We start from the raw sequence: 23,268 nt of genomic DNA on the forward strand, positions 1-23,268 counted from the left end.
AATTACGTTCCAAAATAAAGTTTAATACAAATATCATGTGAAAAAAATTTAAATTTAGTTATAGCACAACGCTATATAAATCCCAACTTCACTTCCAAAATGCTCCTGAGGAACCCCCTTGGAGTTACCTGGTGTAAACCTTAAATTTGTTCATTGACTTAAAAATAGTGTTGAGAACTATAGCAGGGATACCCAGTCAGGGCAAGGATGAAACGGAAGCTAGAGGAGTGAGTAATAGATTGCCAGTGGAGCTTGATCTTTAGACCTTAGAATATTTGTTTAGTCAGAAAAAAATTGTTTTTGTTTTGAGCAGCTATTTCACATGACTCTGGGCTGCTAGAAGGATAATTTGGAGGAGAAACAGGAGGTAAAAAAAAAAATCACTATCTTCATGGAAGTTCTTTATTATTTGGTGATCTTATGAGGAACTAGTTAGGATAGCAGGGATTTCTGTCTTGTTCATTCATTGATGTAGCCCAACGCCTAGAACAGTGTCTGGAACATAGGAACTCAACAAATATTTGTTGACTAAACTTCCATTCCAGTAGCACTGAAACCAGATAGTTTTCATTAAGGAAGGAGTTAAAGAATGAGGTAGCAGACATAGACTATTCATTTGAGAAGTTCAGCTATAGAAAGGTAGGAAGGAATCAATCTTCAAATACCTATAAAGTAGTATGAAACTTTCATGTATGTATGTAACATCTGATTCAATAGGCCTTGAGGATGGGACCTGAGATTATGCACTTGTAACAAGTAACCAAGTCTGGTCCTCAGCCCACACTTTGAGCAAAGCTACTTAAAGATGCTACTCAAAAAGCATCTACTTTGTAAATAGCATATGTGAGATTTATGAAATAATGCTTCCTTACTCTTTTGTTTATTATATTCTGAATGCCAGATTCAATGGATGCTCCAATCCAGATCTTACTGGACCATTACTTTCTTGAAATTCTATCTTGGCTCTAGCGACATTTCTCTAGAATGATTATCCTCCTGTTTCTTCAGCTCTTTCCTCTCAGGCTTCTTTGCTGGCTCCTTTTCCTCCTCCTATCCCTTAACTGTTCCTTTTTCTCAGGCGTCCATCTCCAGCCCTCTTTCTTCCATTTGTACTTAATGGAAATCCTTTATATCTAATTCTACTTGGTTCCTTTAGGGGTTCTAGGTATACGATTTTGTCTAAAACCAGTAGTTTTAATTCTTCTTTTCAAATATTTGTGTTATATGTATGATAGAATATTTAATAATACCATACTATATATTGACAATTATTTTTAAGACATTTTTCTTTTGTTGCTAATTTTATGGTGAATAACTACAATGCTTTTCATTGAAACATAATGTTGATTTTATGCAGAGGTTACAGGCAGGGTGGGAACTATAGTTACAAAGTCAAGAAAAGAGTCAACCTGAGCAGCTGTGGAAAGGGTAGAAAGCCAAGGACCACAGGCCCCATTGGCATCTAAACTATTTCATCTGACCTTATATCTTTCAGTATCCCCTATGTCTCAGAAACAGGACACTGAGCAATTATCAGTAATATTTATTAGACATTTATACTTTGAATTCTCCATTTCCAACTATTCTCTTTGTGATCCTTTGCCAAAGATATTGAAGCCATCCATTGTCAGCTTTACTTGTCTTCAAAGTTCATTAGTGCTTGCACTGTGAAAAAACAGATTATGAGGCTGGAGAGCTAAGACTATCCAGAACACACAATTGTTTGGTAAAGTCCACAACCATGCCACCCTGAACATGCCTGATCTTGTCTGATCTCGGAAGCTAAGCAGGGTCGGGCCTGGTTAGTACTTGGATGAGAGACCACCTAGGAATACCAGGTGCCATAGGCGTTAAAAAAAAAAAAAGTTTGGTGAAGACCCTGCTTTTCTGGGTTCCCACACAAATTTTTACTAATCTTTACTTTAAGCCATATGTATTATGTCAACTATAATTGAAAAATGAATTTTTAAATATTAAGCCATATGTGTCTATACTCTTTGCCATAGATGAATTAATCAGAATTAAATATGCTGCCTTACTCCCTTCTCTCTTTCAGTTTTCTCCCAAGAGAATGAGTGGGAAGACAGGGCTGAGGACAACTGGAAAGAGCAGGATTAACTTTAGGCAACATTTTGAAGTAGGTGAATGTGTACTTTGACAAATATCTTTGCCATTCTGCTCTCAATTCCATGTTACAATGTTATAAATTCCTCTCGTTGCCCTCCTGTGCCCACCACACACACACATTTCTCTTCTCTAAATTATTTCACACTGAATGGATTTTAGCTAGGTATGAGGAAGATAAAACTAATCTATATTAATTTGTAAAAAAGGGCCCCTAACTCTTGCAGATTTTATTTTTAGAGGTAAAATTTATTAATCCAAATTAATCTCCAAGTGATGAAATTTCAAGTGAGAAATTTAGGGAAAATAATTTTGAGCAGGTAGTTCTCCACTGAACTCTGATTCTGCTGTTTAAACACAAACTTCTTTGCCTCGGCTGACACTAGAAGGTGCTAAAAGGAGTAGAAGTCTATAATTCATAAACCTCTTTTGGGGATTGGGGGCAATGGGCACTTGTGGGCTTTCTGCTCACTATCTAATCCCCATAGCTATCAGTTATTATGTATATGTAAGCCCCAAATCTTGAGCCTGAGGCCCTACTATTCAGGTCTGAGAAGAAACATGTACAAAAGAGGGCAGGCCGTCCAAATTGAGCAAGAGCCCATCTTGCCTTAACTGCCAACAAATGGAACACTCTCCTCTTGGGAAACAAGCTCTCAGATCTCAAAGGATTTAGGTGTCCCCTACTGGAGAAGCGAAATTGTCAGGTTCTCTCTAGGTTAGAAGAAATCAGGACATATGCCTGGACATATGCCCGGAATGTAACATGCCAAACCAAGGATTTGCCTTTTTTAGGTGTGAAGTGGAAATTCAGAGGCTGAGATACCAAAATAGTGGACACTCTCTTCCTTATCCCCAGTTATATGTGTTATTCCAATGTGCTTAACTCCTGGTCCCTATGATTGCCCTAAATTCATACCTGCAAATTCTTGCAACTGTTTACGCTCCTCTAGGTTATACTGAAGCTTTTCTAGCAACTCGAAATATCGGAAGAGTGAATCTCTAGGCCAAACAACACGTTCATCCTGATCCATATCCATTAGTCCAGGCAGATTCTGGTGTACGTGAGTCTCCCAGTCTAACTGACCTGAATGGAGGAATTCTTTTTAAAAAGATACACAGATTTGTGGAAGCTGGGAAAGAGCTGATAAATCCTATGGTGGTGTGTGGGGAAAGCAGGAATGAAAGAGGAAAGAGGAAGCAGTGAGGGAAAAGGGTACATCACCAAGAGATCACTTTTTCAATATGCAAAGACAGCCACAGCCACACTTACCCAATGTGAAGCAGAAGTATCGGGGAAATGAAGAAGCACAAAGAAAGTAACTAAGACCAGAAAATCAGACTGGTGGAGAAAACTGGGAAGTAGGTATAATGGGAGAGCTCCTATTAAAATTGGGATGTCTCCTAGAGGAATCTGAATTCATATGGAAGAAACCCTCTGCTTACCAATAGAGTCCGCACGTCTGGATTCAGAAGAAGAAGAAAAGAAGGAAGACAAAGATGAGGAAGAGGAGGAAGAAGAAAAGGAAGAGAAAGATGAAGACTTTTTCATTTTTGGTTTTGATTTTGACTGATATATTCCTGAATTCTCTTCAATGACAGCACTTTTAGACACTTGAAAAACTTCTGATCTGTCCAAAGATTCTGCTTGTTGACTGGTATCTCTAAAAGGGAAAGGGGAAATTTTATTGCTTCAAATACATCCATGAGAGATAGTTAGCACTTTTACTATTCTGGTCCTGGCCCTGGCCATCCCCTAAAGCTAATATTAAGGATATGAGGGGCAAACTGCTCATTGTATGTACAAGTTATTTTATATACAAACCCAAAATCTGAGCTTAAGTACTTCCAACCTCAATTATCCCATGTGTTATATTTGTTAGTGCCCCTCACCACATAGGTTCTGTGCTCAGCTTTACTCAGGCTTCCATATTCCATACCCCACCTTATTTGGCCAAGCTTTAGCTCCCCACTGCAAGGCCCTATGCCTATTAACACCACAGCTAAAGCCTTCGCTCACCTGATTCTATTTCTTAATAGTAGAGGGCCCTTGGGCTCAGCTCATGGTGTTTTATCTTCTCCATTCAGTCACTCCTTTAGTGATCTCATCTGAGTTTAAATGCCTACTAAATGCAAATTTAAACCCCTAGTCCAGATCTTATGTCTCAATCCAGACTTGTATATGCAACTTTTACTCACATATCGCCACTCGAATGTCTAATGGAAATCTCAAATTCAACCCAAACTGAACTGTTTGCCCATCAAATCTCTTCCACCTACAGCCTTCTCCATCATAGCTAGTCCATCCTGCCAGTTTTTAGGCTAAGACTTTGGAGTCATCTTTAACTCCTCTCTCATACCCCCACATCCAATCCATCAAGAAATCCTGTTGACTCTACCTTCATAATATATCTTTTTTCTCACTGGTACCAGTGACAGCACTCTGGTCTGAGCTATTATTGCCTCTTGTCTGGACAGCAGCATAGCCTCCCAATTCATCTCCCTGCTCCTTTCCTCATTCTTCTACAGTCTTTCGTCAACACAATAACCAGGATAACCCCTCTTAAATGTAAGGCATTTCATGTCACTGCTCTGCTCTATCCCTCATTTCACTCAGAGTCAAAGCCCAAGTCTCTGCAACACCCCCCACAGCCCTACAGGATCTCTCTGAACTCATCTCCTATCACTCTTTCCTCTGCTCACTTTGGTCCAGTCACAATGGCTTCCTTGCTATTTCTCAAACACATCAGGCGTGCTTCTAGCTTAGGACTTTTGTACTAGCTGTTCCCTCTGCCTATAATATAACACTCTTCCTATAGATATCCACATACTAATCCCCTCACCTACTCCAAGTCTTTGCTCAAATGTTACCTTTTCAGTGAGGCTACCCTGACTACCTTGTTTACGATTACAACCCACCTACAACCCCCACCCTGTACTCCACTCCCCCTTATCCTGTCCTACTTATTTTTTCATAATGCTTATCATATTTTAACATATTAATATATTTGTTTAATATGTTCATTTTTTATTGTCTCTTAGCTCTTACTAATATGTAAATTCCATGAGAGCAGGCATTATCGTCTATTCTGTTCACTGATATGTCCCAAGCATCTAATAAGTATTCAATAATTATTTGTTGAATGGATAAATGAGTTTCTTATTTCTCTTTATGCTCTCTTATCCACTGCTGAACACTAGGGGTATAGAATAGCATTTGTTTCATAGAAAGTACTTGTATGAATTTCCTGTGGCTGCTGTAATTTGTGGCTACAAATTACCACAAACTTGGTAGCTTAATACAACAGAAGTTCATTCTCTCACGATTCTGGAATCCAGAGTCTGAAATCATAGGTGTTGGCAGGGCCATATTCCTTCTGGAAGCTCTAAGGAAGAAGGTTCCTTGCTTCTTCTAGCTCTGGCAGTTAGTCGCCTGGCATTCATTGGTTTGTGGTTGCATCACTCCAATCTCTCTCTCCATCTCACATCCCTTCCTATTCTCTGTCTATGTCTTCTCCTCTTTTGTCTCTTATAAGGATTCTTGGCACTGGATTTAGGGCCAACATGGCTAATCCAGGATGATCACATCTCAACATCCTTAATTGTGTCTGCAAAGGCCCTTTTTCCAAATAAGGTCATGTTCACTGGTGTCAGGGGTTAGGACATGGACATGGGCATATCTTTTGGGGGGCTGCCATTCAACCCACTATAACAAATAGTTATGAATGAATTAATTCTCTCTCAAAGCCAATATTTATCTTTGGTTTTCTACCCTCTCTTCCTTCATGTGTGTCCATCCCAGTTCATATGCACATTCCTAACCTGATATACATACATTTTGCTAACACTTGACCTCAGTGCCTCAGGCGACAGGTTTTGTCTTCTGCAAAGCAAAAACAAAACAAAACACACAAAAGAATGAAGAGATTTATACTGAAACAGGAATGTCGCAAGAAAAAAAGGAAATAATTCAGATCACAAAGTGAAAAAAAAAATAACTGAGCAAGGAGAACAAATTGTAGTAAATGGGTGAAAAAGAGTAGGGAAGCCCCAACAGTAGATAAAAGAATAAGGCAAAATTCTAGAGTTGGGGAATTCTAACCCTGGGGCAAATCTTCTGTCACAAAGGGAAAAATGGGATCAAGGCCGAGAAGTAGAAATAGGGAATGAGGTCAGGAAACCTTTGAGAACTAAAACTGGGTTTGAAAATAGGGAAGCAGACCTCTGGATAATCTGCCGCTTGAATATGTCAGCTTTGTGCTGAACCTCCAGGTGTGTCATCTCCTCATTCAGCTCATTCCTGATATTCTGAAAGTTAGTAACTGCCCCAAAGGGCCATTAGGTGTTGGGAAATGGTGGTGAGCAAACCTGGGGAGAAGGCTTGGATGGGGAGAAACCAAGTGAAATATCCATCACAGGCCACAAACCACCCTGCGATTTCAGGTTTTCATGTGGTCACTGAGGCTGGTACTAAGGCAGGGACCACATGAGTACATGGAGTAGGCACTCTAATTTCTTTCCAACCACCCCTCCTACAAAATTTCACCTCTTCTATGCTTACCCATCATGGCTACTATGATATTTCGAAAGATGATGGAACCAAGTAACAACGAAAGGATGACATAGATGCTGCTGAAGGTGCGGCTAACTTCAGGCACCAGCCAGGTATCCTGAAGCAGTGCATACCAATGATCCATGGTGAAGAGAATGAATACTGTCACTAGGGAATTCGGCAAGTCCCTAAAGGAAAAGGAGGTGTGTGTATAGATAGAACAGAGATCTAAACCTCTCAGAAACAGTATCATTCTCACTCTTTTTTCATTCTTAAAGCAACATAAGAGCATTTCTTTGTTTGCTCTGACTTTGGCTTCTTTTCTACCATACTCCATTTTTTAGTTAATCATTCTTCAGTTTGAGGTTGTTTGATTAGGTTTTCCTTTATCATGAATAATCTATGAATTTCACTTACTATTCCTTTAGTACCTGGGTCATAGGAGGCAGTCACTACATAGGTACTGATTTTTTAAAAAAATGAATGAATGAATCACCAACTACATATAATTATTTGTAAGTTCATTCTCCACTTTCCTATGGACTTCGTCTAATCAAAGATCATTTATATATTTAGCAAACATCATTCCTATGTAGTTCATTGGTATGAACTGACGGTCAAGCAAATGGATGGATTTGTGACATAAACATGTGATCTCAAACAATGAATGATAATGTATATGTCACAAAAGTTTTCAGGAAGGTATCTAAATTCTCCTTCTCTCCTTGTCTCCATATGCAATTTGTTGAAAACATCAAGGCCTGAATAATATCAATTCTAAGACTTTCCTAACTTAAAACTCTTACAAAATTACTAAGAGAGACCTGAGAGGTGCTGACAGGATTGGATTCCAATTCATAAATAACATTATCACCTCTAAATCCAAACTGACTTACTACTAGTAATTAGAGTTCTCTAGACAAAGATCTTATCGGGATTTTACTATTAAGTATAGGTATGTTACCTAATGGTCACTAGTTTTACCCCAATCTCCAGCTGTGGGGATTCATTGTTTGCGATCACATTCATTGTTTGGGATCACATATTTATGTCACAAATCTATCCATTTACTTGACTGTCAGTTCATAGCAATGAACTACATAGGAATGATGTACTCCCCATACCTAGAGATTGGGGTAAAACCAGTGACATGTTTGAGAGTCATAGTAACATTTATTATCACTTACAATGTGTTAAATACTGTGTTAAACGCTTAAATGTGTAACCTCATTTATCTTACACTCTTATTCTCATTTTTCAAAAGAGGTAACTGAGGCATAGAAAGCAGAGTTTAACCACTGCAGTGTACGGCTATTTTAAGATGGTTAATGAGGGTGCATTTGAATTTGCAAAACCCAGAGCAAATATGGAACTAGCTGTCCTATTCTCAAAATCAGAGTGACTACCACTCACTATTTCTTTTTTTCTCTATATCTCTCCTTACTGTCTTCTATTCTAATTTATTACAATAGACTGTACTTTTTGTATTACTATTTGAACTAGCTTCCCATCTCTTGCCTAAATTCTCTCCCCCAACCCAGGCTTCCCCCCATCCTGCCTACGAGAAGAACACGTGGTACTTCAGGTCCTGGCGAGTTGAACGGGTGTAATTCTCGAAGAAGTAGACACCGGTCACAGCAAAAATGTAGAAGAAGATGATCAGCAACAACAAGAGGAAGGTCATGCTCTGGAGGCCATGACCTCAAGTCAGAGCTGGGCCAGACTAGGCTGATCTCCACCTACAGCCCAGTCAAGCCCACCCTGGCAATCTCCCACCAAACCCTCACTTCCGGTCCTGAACCCAGTCATCTCTAGACCACAGAGGCTTGACCCCAGACGTTTTCTCATCCAATAACAAATCACAAGGTCTTTCATTGCCTTCATTGACCCACCCAGACTTGTTTCATGTTAAACTCCCATGTTTATCTACCTTGCCCACCTGGTTTAGCTGCTACAGTCAAATCACCTTGAGGGCCCTGACCAGGGCCAAAATAATGACTCGAATTTGACGAAATCGTGCAAAGAGTTTGAGAGACCTTAGCACCCGGCAGATCCTCAGCAACTGGAGCCATACAGACTCGCCTTTTACTCCTACCAGCACCACAACCTCAGGAAGCAGGGACTGTGGGAAACACACAGATTATGAGTAAAATATACTCAACAGCACCTATGCACAGTTGCCCCTTCTTTAGCTCGTCTTCACAGTTCTCTGGACATTATCCATTGAATAACATTCTCTAGGGATTGCTTCATATTCAGCTTTTCTGTACTAAATTACTTAAACTCTTTACTTCAACTTTCAGACATAAAAAGGAGATAAATATAGTGCTTATCTCATTGGGTTGTTGTGAAGCTCAAATGAGAAAATACATGTAGAACAGAATAGTATCTGGCACTTAGTAAGTGCTTAGTAACTGGCAGATGTTATTGTTGGGGTTAACGTTGTGGTTAGATTCTGCCTTGTTCCTAATACCAACAACTCCTGCAATGACTGACTTTTAGTTTTAGGGGGAAAAAAACCCCAATAAAATACTGAAGTTAGGTACATTTCTATGTATTCCTTCCTGTGATCTAATTATCTTAACTTTTCTTGTCATTTTGATTCACCTAGGCATATTATTCAGCCCACTAACCTAATCCTCAGGTTATCTATCCTTACCAATACGGTGACAACAAAGTCAAAGACATTCCAGGCATTCTTCCAGAAGAGGAAAAAACTGGATAGCCACATAAGAAGGATTTCCAAGATGAAAATAAGCAAGATGAACCAAGCTGCCACCTCCAGACTCAGCTTCAGTGGCAACAGTTTGATATTTGAAGATTCGAGCAATTCTGTGAGAATAGATCAAGGGATGAATAAAGGTTAAGGAAGTGGGAAGGTAAATGATAGAGAACGATCACAACCTGTCATAAACCACATTTGTGTCAATAGCTATTCCATCTTTCTTTGAGTTTCTCAACACTGTTGTTGCTTCCACCCATGAAATACAGGAGAGGACAGAATCAACATGAAAAATAGCTACAACTAATCTCTCTGACTGGTATCTTGCCCTCCCACTCTAGGGTCACACAGACACCAAGGGATTGATCTCTTAATTACCACCAGCCCTGTATGCTGTACTATTACCCAGGTCCCAAACTTCACTAAGAAGCAATGGACCTTAAGAATGGAATGAAAATGTGGGGCCATGACAGGTACAGTGCTTTATAAGGGATGTAGAAACAAGAAGCCAGAGTCATAGAGTATATTGAATTATAATAAGAAATTACGTGGTTCTTTGTTAGCTTTTAAACCATTCCCTTTCTTCTGTCTCAAATTGACTTTGTACTGCAAAACAAATTGAATTCTATTCTTTCCCTCTAAACTTTATCATTTGCTAATTGCTATTCCTTAACTCATTGCCTTCATCTTTCAACCCTCTTCATCGCTTTTATATATTTAATGGATGTATGCTATCCTACTGAAAAAACATTGAGATCAAAATAGGATTAAAAGCTAAAAATTTAATGTTTCCCTTTGAAACAGAATAATCTGAGAGCCTGCAAATGCATTATGACTGATATGTTTGGCAGTTAATGGCAATCAGAAGAACATACTTAAACTGCCGTGTAGATTTTGACACACAGTTTTAATTGTTATTGCTTTTAGTAACATTTTTGGCTAATTATAATCATAATGGAAGTAAGAAATAATGCTGTTGAAACACAACTTCATGAAGAATATAAGAATAATTCTGCAAGTTTATCTCGATGATCTTCATTAGATTCTATAAATTGCATTCATCTGATCAAAAATTTCATATAGTACATCAAGATATCGCTAGACCCTCAAAAATCAATATAAAATTATAATTGTTATACTCAGTTTTTTGTTAGAAATAAGGGCTATTCACACTTGCAACATGTTTTCAGAGAAAAGCTTGCAAATGATCTAAATCTTTCTTTTCTCTCATCATTTAGAAACAAAATATGAAAAATATAAAAATAAGCAACTAATATCATTGTGAAAGTAGTTTTTCTACATTTTATGCCCTAACACAAAATTAAATTTTCATCTACACTTTAACATATATCACATGTATTTAACATATAATATATAATGTTATAAATCTGAAACTAATATGTTATATGTCAATTATATCTCAATTTTTAAAAAGGAATGAAAAAATTTTAATTTAATTTAAAAAATAAAATAAATAAAATAAAAACTATATAATATGCAAAATAAATATATTTGATCCTAAAGTCAAATTTTATGTCATTTTAAAATTCATGTGTAGACAAATCGTATATTTTCTTTAAAAATAGCATGAATCACTTAAAAAATGGGAAAAGTAAAAATTTGCTTACAAAGGATTATTAAAATTATACAATAAACCTTAAAATATAATACATAATAATATGCTAGCCTAAAATATTATTTTTGTTTCAACTTGCTTCTTTATATCATAAAAATAATGAAATAATTAAAACTCTTAGGGAGGTTTTCAAGATTATATATGTATGACTGGGAAACAAAATCATTAAGACAAAAAAGACTGTGGAGCTCTGATCTAGAAAACTATCTGTTAATTACTATTATTTTCCCTATCTATAACAAACATTCTTCGTGATCTGGAAAACTGTCTTTTAAAAGCCTAAGCAAAGTCTTAATGTTTATTACATGAATTAGTCAGTTCAAAGAAATCTGTTAGTCACAAATTATTATTCCTCCTGCCTACCAGGAGAATGTACTTAATAAGATACAATTTTCATGAGTTTGCCACATACTTCCCACTTGGGCAATCCACCTATCCTCTGCCACAGTGATCATGTTTCATATTCAGCTGTTTTATCAAATAGAATAGTTAGTGCTATTCTATTTTGATTTGTCCATTAGATTCAGGGAATTCTGTACATGTACTGCTATTTACTTTATTCAAAGGATTAAGACTATATCCCTAACCCCACAAGGCAAATATACGCAAATTTTCATACAAGAAATAGGACATGTGGGTGACTTATTTCAAAAGCCTCCCCATGTGGGGAGGCTATAAAACACTTCAAAATATATAGTATACCGTAGTGGGTCAATAACATCAATTATTGTGGTATATTTAAATATCTTTGACCTGATTTCATCAAAACTGTTTTAAAGTGGGAAACTTCTCCAAAACAGTGAAACAAGGGAGTGCTTTTACTATCCTTTATCCTTTCTGAACAGTTTGTTCAAGATGTTAATCAAATGAGCTCACTGATTCTCCAGATTCATTTTATTGTTAATACATTTCCTATAATTTATGACTGGCTTTAGAGTCATAATCTTTAAGTCATTTTTTTGGCTCATCTAATATCTTAGTTGTACCTAACTTTACATACTTCATGAGATTTCTTATTCATACTTAATCTTTCTAAACATACCTGTAAAAATGTAAGTATTGGATCACTCATTGATAGGCACCAATATCTCTAAAAGGTTAATTCAAACAAAGTTAGACTAAACCTACAGAAGAAATATAACTGGTCTTTACATCTCCAGTTCCTTGTGAGTCTATTACACCCTCCTTCTAAGTGTCTAGACTACCTTATATCTACACTCTCGAGAACCCTCCAAATGTTCAGCAGTTGCACAAATCCTACTCCAGGAGACAACATAATTATGCCTATCACAATTCGAGTAACATTTAAAAATGTAGAATAATCAATTTAAAGGAAAAAAAAAATCCCATCCACTTCCTCTTGCACTTAATGTCAATTCTCACCTATTTCAACCATAAGGACGATTGTATTCAAAAAGATGAGGAAGATGATGAAGTTTGTGAAGAGAGGACCTGTTTTCTCTTAAGGAAACATACGGAGTGGAGTTCTTTCTGATTCCTGTAGGTGAAATAATAGGAGCAAGGATAGAACCAGTGAGAATGTAGTTTGGAAAGGGATAAACAAGTCGTTAGGCAGATGATGAGGCAAGAGACAGTAAAGCCCTGGGATAAAAATGAGTGGCATTAAAGGATACGCTCAAGGACCCATCCAGCCCACAAATAAAGAGGTGGCAGACGACTGCAGCGCACTCGAAGTCTGCTCATCAGTCTCTGGCCATGTGTAATCCGTTCTACATGACGAGGCTTTATGGAGAAGCTCACGAGCTGGTGTTGATCTCCCAGCATAAGTTTCTTCTGATGAGAAGAATCTACACCAAAAATTAAAGGACAGTAGATAAAGACAAGTTTTGAGGGAATATGAAGAACAGGTAGGATTGGCGGCAGGGATGCTGATTACATAAGAGGCCTCCTACTGCAGGAGCTTGCCTTGCTGCTCCTTCCCACGGTAACTAATATTAGTTTGGAATAAGAACTAATATGATGCTCATGATCAACACAACACCGTCCATGCCCAAGAATAAAGGCAGCAGGTTCAGTCCTCAAAGTTTTAAGTGTCTGGTAGAAACTTTCAAGTCAGCCCGGGCTAATGGTTATCCTAGGCCTAAAAGTGAGTAACATGGGTTCTATCTCCTGTATTCAAAGAGTTTGAGTTATAAAACTTTGATTCATCAAGTCTGGTGTAACCTCCAAACTAGTAACCAAATCAATCTCCTGAATTTTCCATCCTTAAAATTGGCTCTCTGCTTCCTACTATTTTGGAAGGTGTGAATGGGAGTCTTAAGTTTCTCCTATCGAAGAAACAGGCTGCTGACCAAGTATCTCCCGGATAGTGTGCCGTGGCACAGCTTGGCTCAAGCCTTGCAGATGTTCGATGAGCGAGAAAGTATCTATGAGCCGAGAACGAATAGCATCAGCTCGGGGCAGCTGCATGTGTCCATCTGGGTGGTAGGTGGCCATGTCTGTCAAGAAAATGTTTGAATCAAGTGTGATTTCATTCTTGGAGTTACACCAAAGATTAGAGGTTTTCTTCCCCTCCTCCCATCCTCTTTGCCCTTAAGAAGACAAATAAAAACATTGTACCAAGATTCAAAGATTTTTGAAACAAAATGATAGAGAATACTGCGCAGTTGACTAAGTGGCCAGACACCTTCACTTGCTGCATTTCTAATTAAAAGCAGCACAATGGCAGGAGTCAGGGGCTGGACAAAAAGGAATTCGGGCACCACAGGGACCTGAGGGAATCAGGCAATGCATTGTGGTGTGGGGCAGTGGGAGGGCTTGGGGTTGCTCCCGAAAGAACAACCAAGTTAAGAGTAATTGGACAAAATGCAACAGCCTGACATTTTAAAAATGTGTCCCGTCCCTAAGCTCCCTCGGGTACCAGCTTCTTCTCTCATTTCCTGCTCATGGGCCTCACCTCAGCCCAGGCTCTCTCTCTTCCGCCCACCGAACCCTGACTTCACTCTTCCGCTTCTGGCGCCCCCTGAGCAGGATGAACTCAGGGTCGGATCCCCGCCTCACTGCGCCCCATTTCCAGCTCGGCTCCGCCTGCTCCCAGGGTTTCGGTACGCCCCGGGCCCAGCCTCAGCCCCAGCCCTGGCCCAAGACCCCTCCCAGCCCAGCTCGCCCCGGCAGTAGCTTCCTCCGCCCCGCCCCGCGCTCTGGCCACTCGGCAGTTACCAGCTGGTCCCGCCCGCCCGACGCAGGCGCCGCGCAGCCAATCGGCGGCTGCCACACTGCGGCCCGAGCCGGGCTGGGGGGTTGGGGCCTCCGGCTGCAGGTCCGCCTGGGGTAGACGCGTGAGTGCAAGCAGAGGGTGCGTGGTCGCCGGCCCGGCCTCCGCAGTCGCAGCCGCGCCCGACCCTCCTGGCCGCCCCCACCTCGCCTTGTCGCCATGCACCTCCGCCGCCTAGCGCTCTTCCCAGGCGTGGCTCTCCTTCTGGCCACGGCCCGCCTTGCAGCTGCCTCCGACGTGCTAGAACTCACGGACGACAACTTCGAGAGTCGCATCTCCGACACGGGCTCAGCGGGCCTCATGCTCGTCGAGTTCTTCGCTCCCTGGTGAGGCCACTGAGCCGGGGCGAGGGAGGGAGGGAGGGCCGGGCTGGGCCGAGGGGCGAGGGCGCGGGAACGGTTGGGCCTACGCAGCGCCGGGCCCGCCACCATTCCAGTGGGCCCGGCTGCGGCAGACAGATTTCCCAGCGCCAGGGAGCCGAGCTCTCTCGTCGAGAGCGAAGAAGTGGATGCTGATAGCCTGGGGGGCAAGACCCGAGAAGGAAAACCCGAAGAAGGCCCCTCTCGGGCAGAGCCACATCGTTACCTCCGTGCTCTTGCGGCACTTCCTATTTGCAGAGGGTTTAACCATGCCTCTGCCCCTCCTCGATTATCTTTAGTTTCTTGGTGAATCAGTGTTAATATTCTCTATTCTACAGATGAGGCATTCCAGGGCCTCACATTGGAAGCGAACGTTTCACCAAGTGCAGAGGTCCTGGGCTTCCAGGATACTCCTTTTTCCTTGCCCCACATCTCGCGGCCATTGATTTCTAACCAAGGTCACTCTGTGCTGCACAGTGGTCAAAAGTGCTTTCTGGGGCAGGCAGTTACTTTGTCCGTTGCATGGTACACACTTTCTCTATTATGTTAACCATTTCTCAGCACCAGCAGAGCCCTGTCAAAAATAAAGTAGGTAAACAAGAGTAAATTTTTCAGAATCTGTCTAAATTGTCAATTTTAATTAGGACTTTTGAAAAATGCCAATAAAACCACTGAGAAAGTAACCAGTGTTGGTGAAATACTCCACTTCAGGGTGATTTAGCTAAACAAGTATGTAAATTCCTTAGGATAAAACCCGAAATAAAAAGCTTGGGGGCTGAGAGAACAAATAGGATTTCTGGTCCAATAAACCAGATTTTTTCATTTAAACCCCAAATGTTTACCACAGTAATGATTGTCTTAACGCATGGGATAGCTCAGTATCTCTATGTTAATTAACAGTACTTAATTTTTCCATCCTTGCCACAATTGCCCGTAATTAAAAACTATATTCAAAAGTATCAGTAAGACAAAATGTGTAACTTTCACTTGCTTCTAACTGTAGTCTTCACTGCAGGGGCTCAACTGACTTGTTGGGGGTTACACAGAAAGTCCTGTAGTCAAGACCACCTGAACCAGAAGGATGTGCTAGAGGCAACAAAGTTTGTTTTCAGCAGAGACAGATTTTGTGTCCAAGGCATTCCTGTGGCTAATTGGTGGTACTGATTACATCATAAGGTTTTTTAAATACATCTTTAGACACATATTCTCTCCTAAAAACAACTCTTCCCAATCATATAACCATGCTGTTAACTTTAAGGGGGTGTCACTGTAATGACATTGGCTGTATGGAGTTGTATTAAAATGACGTGGTGCTTTAGTGACTACAAGGGACAACATGAAGTGGATTGCTGGAGAATTGTGGGCTATTAGACTATTAATTAAAACAGATTTTTTTTTCAATTAAAAGTGTTCTTTGCTACTTTAAATTATTATATATGGTTCCCTAAGAACTACATAGCCCATCATGCACTGAACTGTTCCCGAAATTGGGTGACTCTGCTGTTGTGTCTGCTTTTAATTGATCTAGATGGTAGGGTCATCCACGATGCCGGCAAGAAGGATACTTATCTGGAAGAGTAGTTTGGAATCAAGGAAGTCTCCTGTTGATAATATCCTCATTTCTTCACATTCAGCTATTTTTATTTATTAATACTTCAGCTGCAGCTGTTTTCTGACTACAAGTTCTTAGTTTTAGGGTATTTTTTCACTTTCATTTTACAAGTGAAAGTGAAAGATTGCAGTCGATCGACATCGTAGACTAATACTTTCATTATGGAGATAATCTATAATTTGTAAGAATGAGAGTATCTGAATTTCTCTGGGGAAATAAACACACTAAATGTGATAATTTCTGGAAATTTATTGATACAGTGTTAAATCCTCACCATCTACTTATGTTGTAGATTTGTGCCCAGCTGTCTAGGAGGGTGTATTAATTAATAACATTTGATATACAGTGTTTCTAGAGTATAGAAAAAGACTAAGCAGATAGAAAAAATGGAATATTAAATATTTATTTTTATACATGTTGATTCCTTTACTTAGAATTCCTATATCTGCACTGCCAGCACCCCCCAATTGATCTTTTCAGCAAAACTGAGCTCAAAAGTTACTTCTTCCTCCCTGAACTAATTGTTCCCTCTTCTCTGTTGAAACCTAATAATAATACTGTGTCAGACTGGTGTTCTTGTAGGAAAATGACTATATCAAACTTTCTGTCAGAGGCTGAAATACCCTTTGGCACATAGTTGGGCATGAAGTGATGATTGATGATTGTTGGGATTCATTAGTAACTGCTAAGTTGCTAAGTGTCATCCCTGAAAGTAGATGGGATTATTTGTGTTCTCATATTATCTAGGAGTAGGTGAAAGAAGTGGCGGTAAATCTTGATATTCACCTTCAAACGCCGCCAAGTGAATTCTATTCCTGGTGAGTTTAAAGAGGGCAGTCTCCTCCAGTCTCATTGGAACTTGTTAAACAGGTTCTCCACCTGGACATTTGATGACCTTATGGATATTGACGATGCCTAGGGCAATGATTTGCAGTCCCAGCCTTGCCAAGTGCACTACTCACTATGCCTCCACATTCTGATTCCCTACTGGATTCTTGGAGGAAGTCCCAGTTGGGGCCCACACATGCATTTATTTAATACTCCATGGATATTTTTTATATGCATCTAGGTTGAGACCCACTGGTCTGGTGTAATTATTTTTTACTATTATTTCTTTTTAAATGCTTTAAGATAGTTTAGATGGAACTGTTCTTAAATCTGTTGCCTTAGCCTTCTTGACAGTTCCTACATATTCAACAGAAATCTCTCGTTTCTTTTATTCTCATTGCCGCCACGCTGGTCCAAGCTTTCATTATCAGCCATGTGAAATTTATCTTCCAGGTGTCATTATCTCTGCTTTCCCCCTTTCTGTCAGTCCTATATATATCGCTGACCGATGTAGTCTTAATACACATAACACATTTATTATCTCTTCACAACCCGAAAGGGCCCTTCACAGTTTTCTGTATATATGATTCTCACTAGTAATTTTACCTTTGCTTTACTATTCCCCTTATCTAAAATACCCTACTCTGTCCTGGCTGAAGCCTTAAGTCCTTAAAGGCCCAGATCCAATTCTTTCTCCCTTTAACATACATTCTCTTTTAACTTTTGAATCATTTTCCCAAAAGTCTGGATTTTTCAGATAAATCGATTATTTTATTATATTAAATCAGTTATAATTTGTGCATCTGTTACAAACCAGGTACAGACAATATAATACCATATTTCAGACTCATCTAAGATGCTACAGGTTGTGAGAGGAATCATTATTTTGTCTTGCAAAGAAATGCTACCATTGAAACTTAAATGATTGCAAGACACATCCCAATTTCAGATCCGGTAAAATGTGCATCTGACATATAAGGAATACCATTTATTCACCACCCAGTCTAAAACAAAGCAAGTACAATTGAAGCCCCCTATGTACCCCTTCCTCATCTTATATACTTCTTCATACTGAATTTGGTATTTATCATTAGGTCCTTTTATATATTTAGGAAATAGGTATGTGACCTTAAGCACATCTAATATATTATGTTTTTTGTATCACTTTTTCTTCATTTAAGCTTTCTAATGAGTTTTGAATAGGACTAAAGACCTTGAAGACTATAAGCTCTTGTAGTCCTTTGTTTTAAACCAATTTTGGGGAAAAATGTTTCCAAGTTGCTTATTCATCGCTTAAAATAAATTTTGAGACTGTTGGCTATGAAATATATCAGCTCAAGTTTCATCAGTGTTTCCTTCCTTTGGTTTTCTAATTCTATTTTTGCTGTCTATGGAGATGTTACAGAAATGCTCACCTTCTCAAAGTGATCCCTCCGCAGCCCATTGGCTTTTGAAGAGAATATACAGCTGGTGCTAGCTGTGCACTAAGGAGGATTCCCCCTTTACTCGTTGCATATACAGCGTGCCTATGGGACTGTTAGGACTTTCAGGCAGAGGAGCAGGTGCTTCTGGTGGCCCTCTGGGAAAATATTCTTTACTGATAAAATGTTTTATCCTCCTGAGTTCTTAATAGCCAGGTGAACTATGTAGCTGTAAAAATCAGGCTTACCATCATGTCATTCAAATGCTGTGTTGAAACTCAGATTGAGAGGAAAAAAGCCTTCAATGAACTGCTAAAGTATGACAAATGGGTGCCTTCTGGGCCTCATTTCGCTACCTCCTCCAACTGTGTCATATTGAAGGAATGAAGAAAAAGTACTTGATGGTGATTCTTCAAGAGTTAATATCGTACTTGAGACCTTATAATTCTCAATCACTATATTTTTAAGAACCACAGTGCTGTTTTAAGAAAGTACCTTCCTTTGGGAAATGCTACCAGGAATGGGATTGTTACTGTCTTGTCCTTCATTTTATCTTCATTAATTGGTCAAAAGGGCATTAGCCCTCTACCTCTTTAATGTGGAATGTACAGCTTTCAGGAGTCAATTGTATTTTTTTCATTATTAAATTTATTGGGTGACATTGGTTAATAAAATTATATAGATTTCAAACGTACAATTCAGTAATATGTCATATGTTGTGTTGTGTGTTCACCACCCAAAGTTAAATCTTCTGTCACCATATATTTGATCCCCTTTACCCTTATCTACCTTCCCCCTCCCTTCTTTCCCTCAGCTAACAACTAAACTGTTGTCTGTGTCTATGAGTTTTTGTTTGTCTTATTTATTTGTTGCTTTCAGTTTTATATCCCACATATAAATGAAATCATATGGTTCTCAACTTTTTCTGACTTATTTTGCTTAGCATGATAATCTCAGGATCTATCCATGTCGTCACAAATGGAAGTATTTCATCTTTTCTTATGGCTGTGTAATATTCTATTACACATGTACCACATCTTCTTTATCCATTCATCTATTGAAGGACATTGGTTGTTTCCATGTCTTGGCCACTGTGAATAATGCTGCAATGAACATTGGGGTGCATATATCTTTACAGATAAATGTTATCATATTTTTTAGGTAGATACCCAGTAAACTGTACTTTTAATTAAAGAAAATAGATGCTGCTCTGGACTGAGCCAGTCCTATAGAGTTAACCTTGGGCTAGAGATAGTCCTTTTACCTTCTGAGAGCTCTTGTTTACCTTATCAATAATGGATGTTGTTCAGGTGAATTATTTGCTTTTGGAAGCAGCTACTGGTTCAAAAGTAGTAGTATAGTTTGAGATCTACCTAGAGAAATAAAGTTAACGAATTTGTAGGGTTAAACTGAGAATATGGCTTTAAAAAAAAAATCTGTCTGTGTAGGTGTGGACACTGCAAGAGGCTTGCCCCTGAATATGAAGCTGCAGCTACCAGATTAAAAGGAATAGTCCCATTAGCAAAGGTGAGTATGGACGGATTCTTCATTAAAGGAAATGAGGTATTTTAAATAGTAGTTTGTAAAATTAATATTTTCTCTGCTCTTGTGATGAGAGAACACTAGTTTCTGGGGAAATACACAACTGACTATTGTATCAGTTATGATTTTAAAAGATTAAAAGTAGCAGAACTAAGGGATTATTGGCATAAGAAACAAGTAAAACATGGTAAATTTAAGGGGCAAACATGGAGAGTAAAAGTATAGTAGTCAAGGTTAGGGGAAAATTATCATTGAGTAAATAAATGAGTTCCCTAAACTACTATATGATAGTCAAAATGGGAATAGCAAAATGACTTGAGGATGTTGGTAAGTATGTAACTAACTGGTCAACTGTAAACTTGGTATGTGCTTTTACAAAGTAATCCTTCCATAATTTTGCCATTCTGTATTAAACCCATATTTTTTCTAGTCTAAAAGCTCATATCTCAACCAGTCTCAAATAAAAAGTTGATGTGTATACACACACACACACACACACACACACACACGACTGTTTTTGGAATTACATTTAATCCTAATGGTTCTATGACAGCTTTCCATAGAAAAAAGTTAAGTCTTAAATTAATTCCCATCTCCTGTTGGCTATAGCCTATGTTACTACTATTTGAACCTCAATTATGTTAAAGCATTAGGATTATACCTCAATCTTGTGAAGAGTAAATAATACATACGAAGCGCCTATGGCACGGCCTAGTTTGGAGTAAGTGGCTAAATAAATTGTTTTTCCCTCTTCCTGATAGGTCTCAATAAATGATGTGCTATTTATTGTTTAGCCCAGATTCATACTAGCTCAGGGAGCATATTCAAATATTGGTACCTTTGCTAATAAATCTAGATGTTTGCAAAATCAAATTACACCCCACCCTAGCTAAAAGATATGTACACACCTATCTGTATATTCCCTTGATAATCGTTATCAAAGTAAACTACTGTTAACTAATTTAAGGGATTTATCCCTCACAGGTTCGTAGGCAGAAAAAAGATGGAGACTGCTTTTAGACAATAGAGACTCCAAGGGCAGAATTTACATTGTCATTCGTATGTTTCATATGAGGCCTAGAATCTAAATTTTAAAGATTTCCTCAAGTAGTTCTGATTTAGCTAACCCACCAAGAATCTGCCTTTGAAATCTAATGTTCTGTGGTGTATATGCTAGGAATTATGTGATACTTCTATAACTCGGCCAGTCTTAATATTTCGAAAATATAGGAAGAGCCTATAGCAGGCATTTGGATAACAAATGGTTTGTATATTTTAATCTTTAGGTTGATTGTACTGCCAATACAAACACTTGTAATAAGTATGGAGTCAGTGGATATCCAACCCTGAAGATATTTAGAGATGGTGAAGAAGCAGGTGCTTACGATGGGCCCAGGACTGCTGGTAAGGATCCTGGATTACATTGTGGAAACAGTGGATCACACTGTTCTTCATAGTGGGAACATGGTGTTTTTCTATACAACATACTTTCAGTCTTTAAAAGTCCACATCTAAGAGGTAAGTTTGGTAGCTAAGACTTCTCTAAATAAACAGAGTATGTAAGTAATATAGAAAATACTTGAACTTGAGTTATAAGATCAGCTAGGCATTTTTTCACTTGACAGATATTATTGAGTACTATCCTGTACCAGGTATTCTAGATATACCAGTTGCTCAGTATTTCTTGATAAACAAGAGAGTCATGGTTCCTACTTTTGTGGCACTTACATTCTGGTGGATGAAGAAAAGGAGGCAACGAACAAGTTTCAAAATACATGTAGGTAACCACCACATCCATTGGGATGGCTAATATCAAAAAACAAACAAACAAACAAAAAACCACAAAAAAAACCAAAATAACAAGTGCTGGTGAGGATGCAGAGAAATTGGAACCCTTTTGCATTGTTGTTGTGAATGTAAAATGGTGCAGCTACTATGGAGAACAGTATGGCAGTTACTGAAAAAATTAAAAATAGAATCACCATCTGATCCACCAATTCCATGTGGTTATATAGCCAAAAGAATTGAAAGCAGGGTCTCAAAGATAATTTGTATACCCATATTTATAGCTGCATTAGTTGCAATAGCAAAAAGGTAGAAGCAACCTGAGAGTCCATCTAGATGAATGGATATACAAAAATATATTAATAATAATAATTATATATAAATGTGTATATCATACAATGGAATATTATTCAGCCTTCAAAAGAAAGTTCTGACATGAACTACAATATGATTGAACCTTGATGACATGCTAAATGAGATAAGCCTGTCGTAAAAAAGACAAATACATGATTCCATGTATATGAGGTTCCTACAGTAGTCAAATTCATAAAGGCAAAGTGGAATGTTGGTTGCCAGAAGCTGGAGGGAAGACAGAATGGAAGTTTTTTAATGGGTATAGTTTCAGTTTTGCAAGATGAAAACAGTATTGGAGATTGGTTGTATAGCAGTGTGAATGTACTTAATGCCACAGAACTGTACACTTAAACATGGTAAACATGGTAAATTCTGTGTTGCATAATTAAAAATTTTTTAATGTAAAAAATGTATATGGATAAGATAAATTCAGTTAGTGATAAAAACATTAAAGGGGGGAAATAAGACCAGACAATGGTCTTGGGAGCACCGCATAATCAGAGTGATCAGGAAAGTAGCACCTGAGCTGAGGCCCGAATGATACGAAGGAGTGGGCCAGGAGATTTGGACCAGAGCCTTCCAGGTAGAAGGAAAGCAGGTGCAAAAAGTCCTTAGGGTATAATTGAGTTTGATGTATTCAAGAGACAAAGACCTTGTGGCTGAAATATAATTAGCAAGGCTGAGAGGTGAAGTTTGAGATGTAAATAGGGAACTAATCCTATAGGGCTCATAATTGATGAGAAAAATATTTTTATGTGAACAAAAACAGCTTTATCTTGAGTCTGTCAAATAATCAGGCATAGGTTACCTTTTTATGTGGAAAGCTAATAAGAAAAGTGTTCAGTCTTGGCATTTTAGATGACATGAAATTTTTTCAGTATGTGTGATTGTTAGTCATATACAAAGCTTTACATAGCATGACCCATCCCATTCCTAACTGATGTCATCCGAAGACTGTTTTCACCTTAGGACCTTTGCCCAGCTGTAGTCACAGCCTGAAATAACTTTCCCCTATGTTTGCATGACTGTACCTTTTTGTCATTTAGATTATGGCTTAAATTTCTTGTTGGTAAGTATGTAACTAACTGGTCAACTGTA

General features: G+C 38.7%; 2 protein-coding genes and 1 pseudogene across 2 annotated transcripts in view; 2 read left to right on the plus strand and 1 right to left on the minus strand.

Annotated features, from left to right (window-relative positions):
* Nucleotides 1-1,527: 1,527 nt before the first annotated feature.
* Nucleotides 1,528-14,178, minus strand: CATSPER2 (cation channel sperm associated 2). Its single transcript, XM_011355017.2, has 13 exons — nt 13,952-14,178; nt 13,347-13,493; nt 12,669-12,842; nt 12,418-12,486; nt 9,336-9,508; nt 8,643-8,798; nt 8,239-8,363; nt 6,686-6,864; nt 6,347-6,446; nt 5,960-6,007; nt 3,571-3,788; nt 3,044-3,211; nt 1,528-1,665 (listed from the first exon to the last, which is right to left on the minus strand). Exons 2-13 carry the CDS (start codon nt 13,489-13,491, stop codon nt 1,634-1,636), a joined length of 1,587 nt encoding a protein of 528 aa, XP_011353319.1. The 5' UTR covers nt 13,492-13,493; nt 13,952-14,178; the 3' UTR covers nt 1,528-1,633.
* Nucleotides 1,732-1,850, plus strand: LOC111736379 (annotated as a pseudogene).
* Nucleotides 14,179-14,302: 124 nt separating the features above from the next.
* PDIA3 (protein disulfide isomerase family A member 3) overlaps nt 14,303-23,268 on the plus strand; it is a 20,770-nt gene continuing 11,804 nt past the window's right edge. The window contains exons 1-3 of the mRNA XM_011355016.2: nt 14,303-14,595; nt 19,938-20,016; nt 21,318-21,435. Coding sequence (XP_011353318.1) covers nt 14,429-14,595; nt 19,938-20,016; nt 21,318-21,435 — 364 coding nt within the window. The 5' untranslated portion in view covers nt 14,303-14,428. The remainder of the gene's footprint in view (nt 14,596-19,937; nt 20,017-21,317; nt 21,436-23,268) is intronic.

This window comes from Pteropus vampyrus, unplaced genomic scaffold (genome assembly GCF_000151845.1).
Source record: "Pteropus vampyrus isolate Shadow unplaced genomic scaffold, Pvam_2.0 Scaffold19, whole genome shotgun sequence".
Taxonomy (NCBI): Eukaryota; Metazoa; Chordata; class Mammalia; order Chiroptera; family Pteropodidae; genus Pteropus; species Pteropus vampyrus.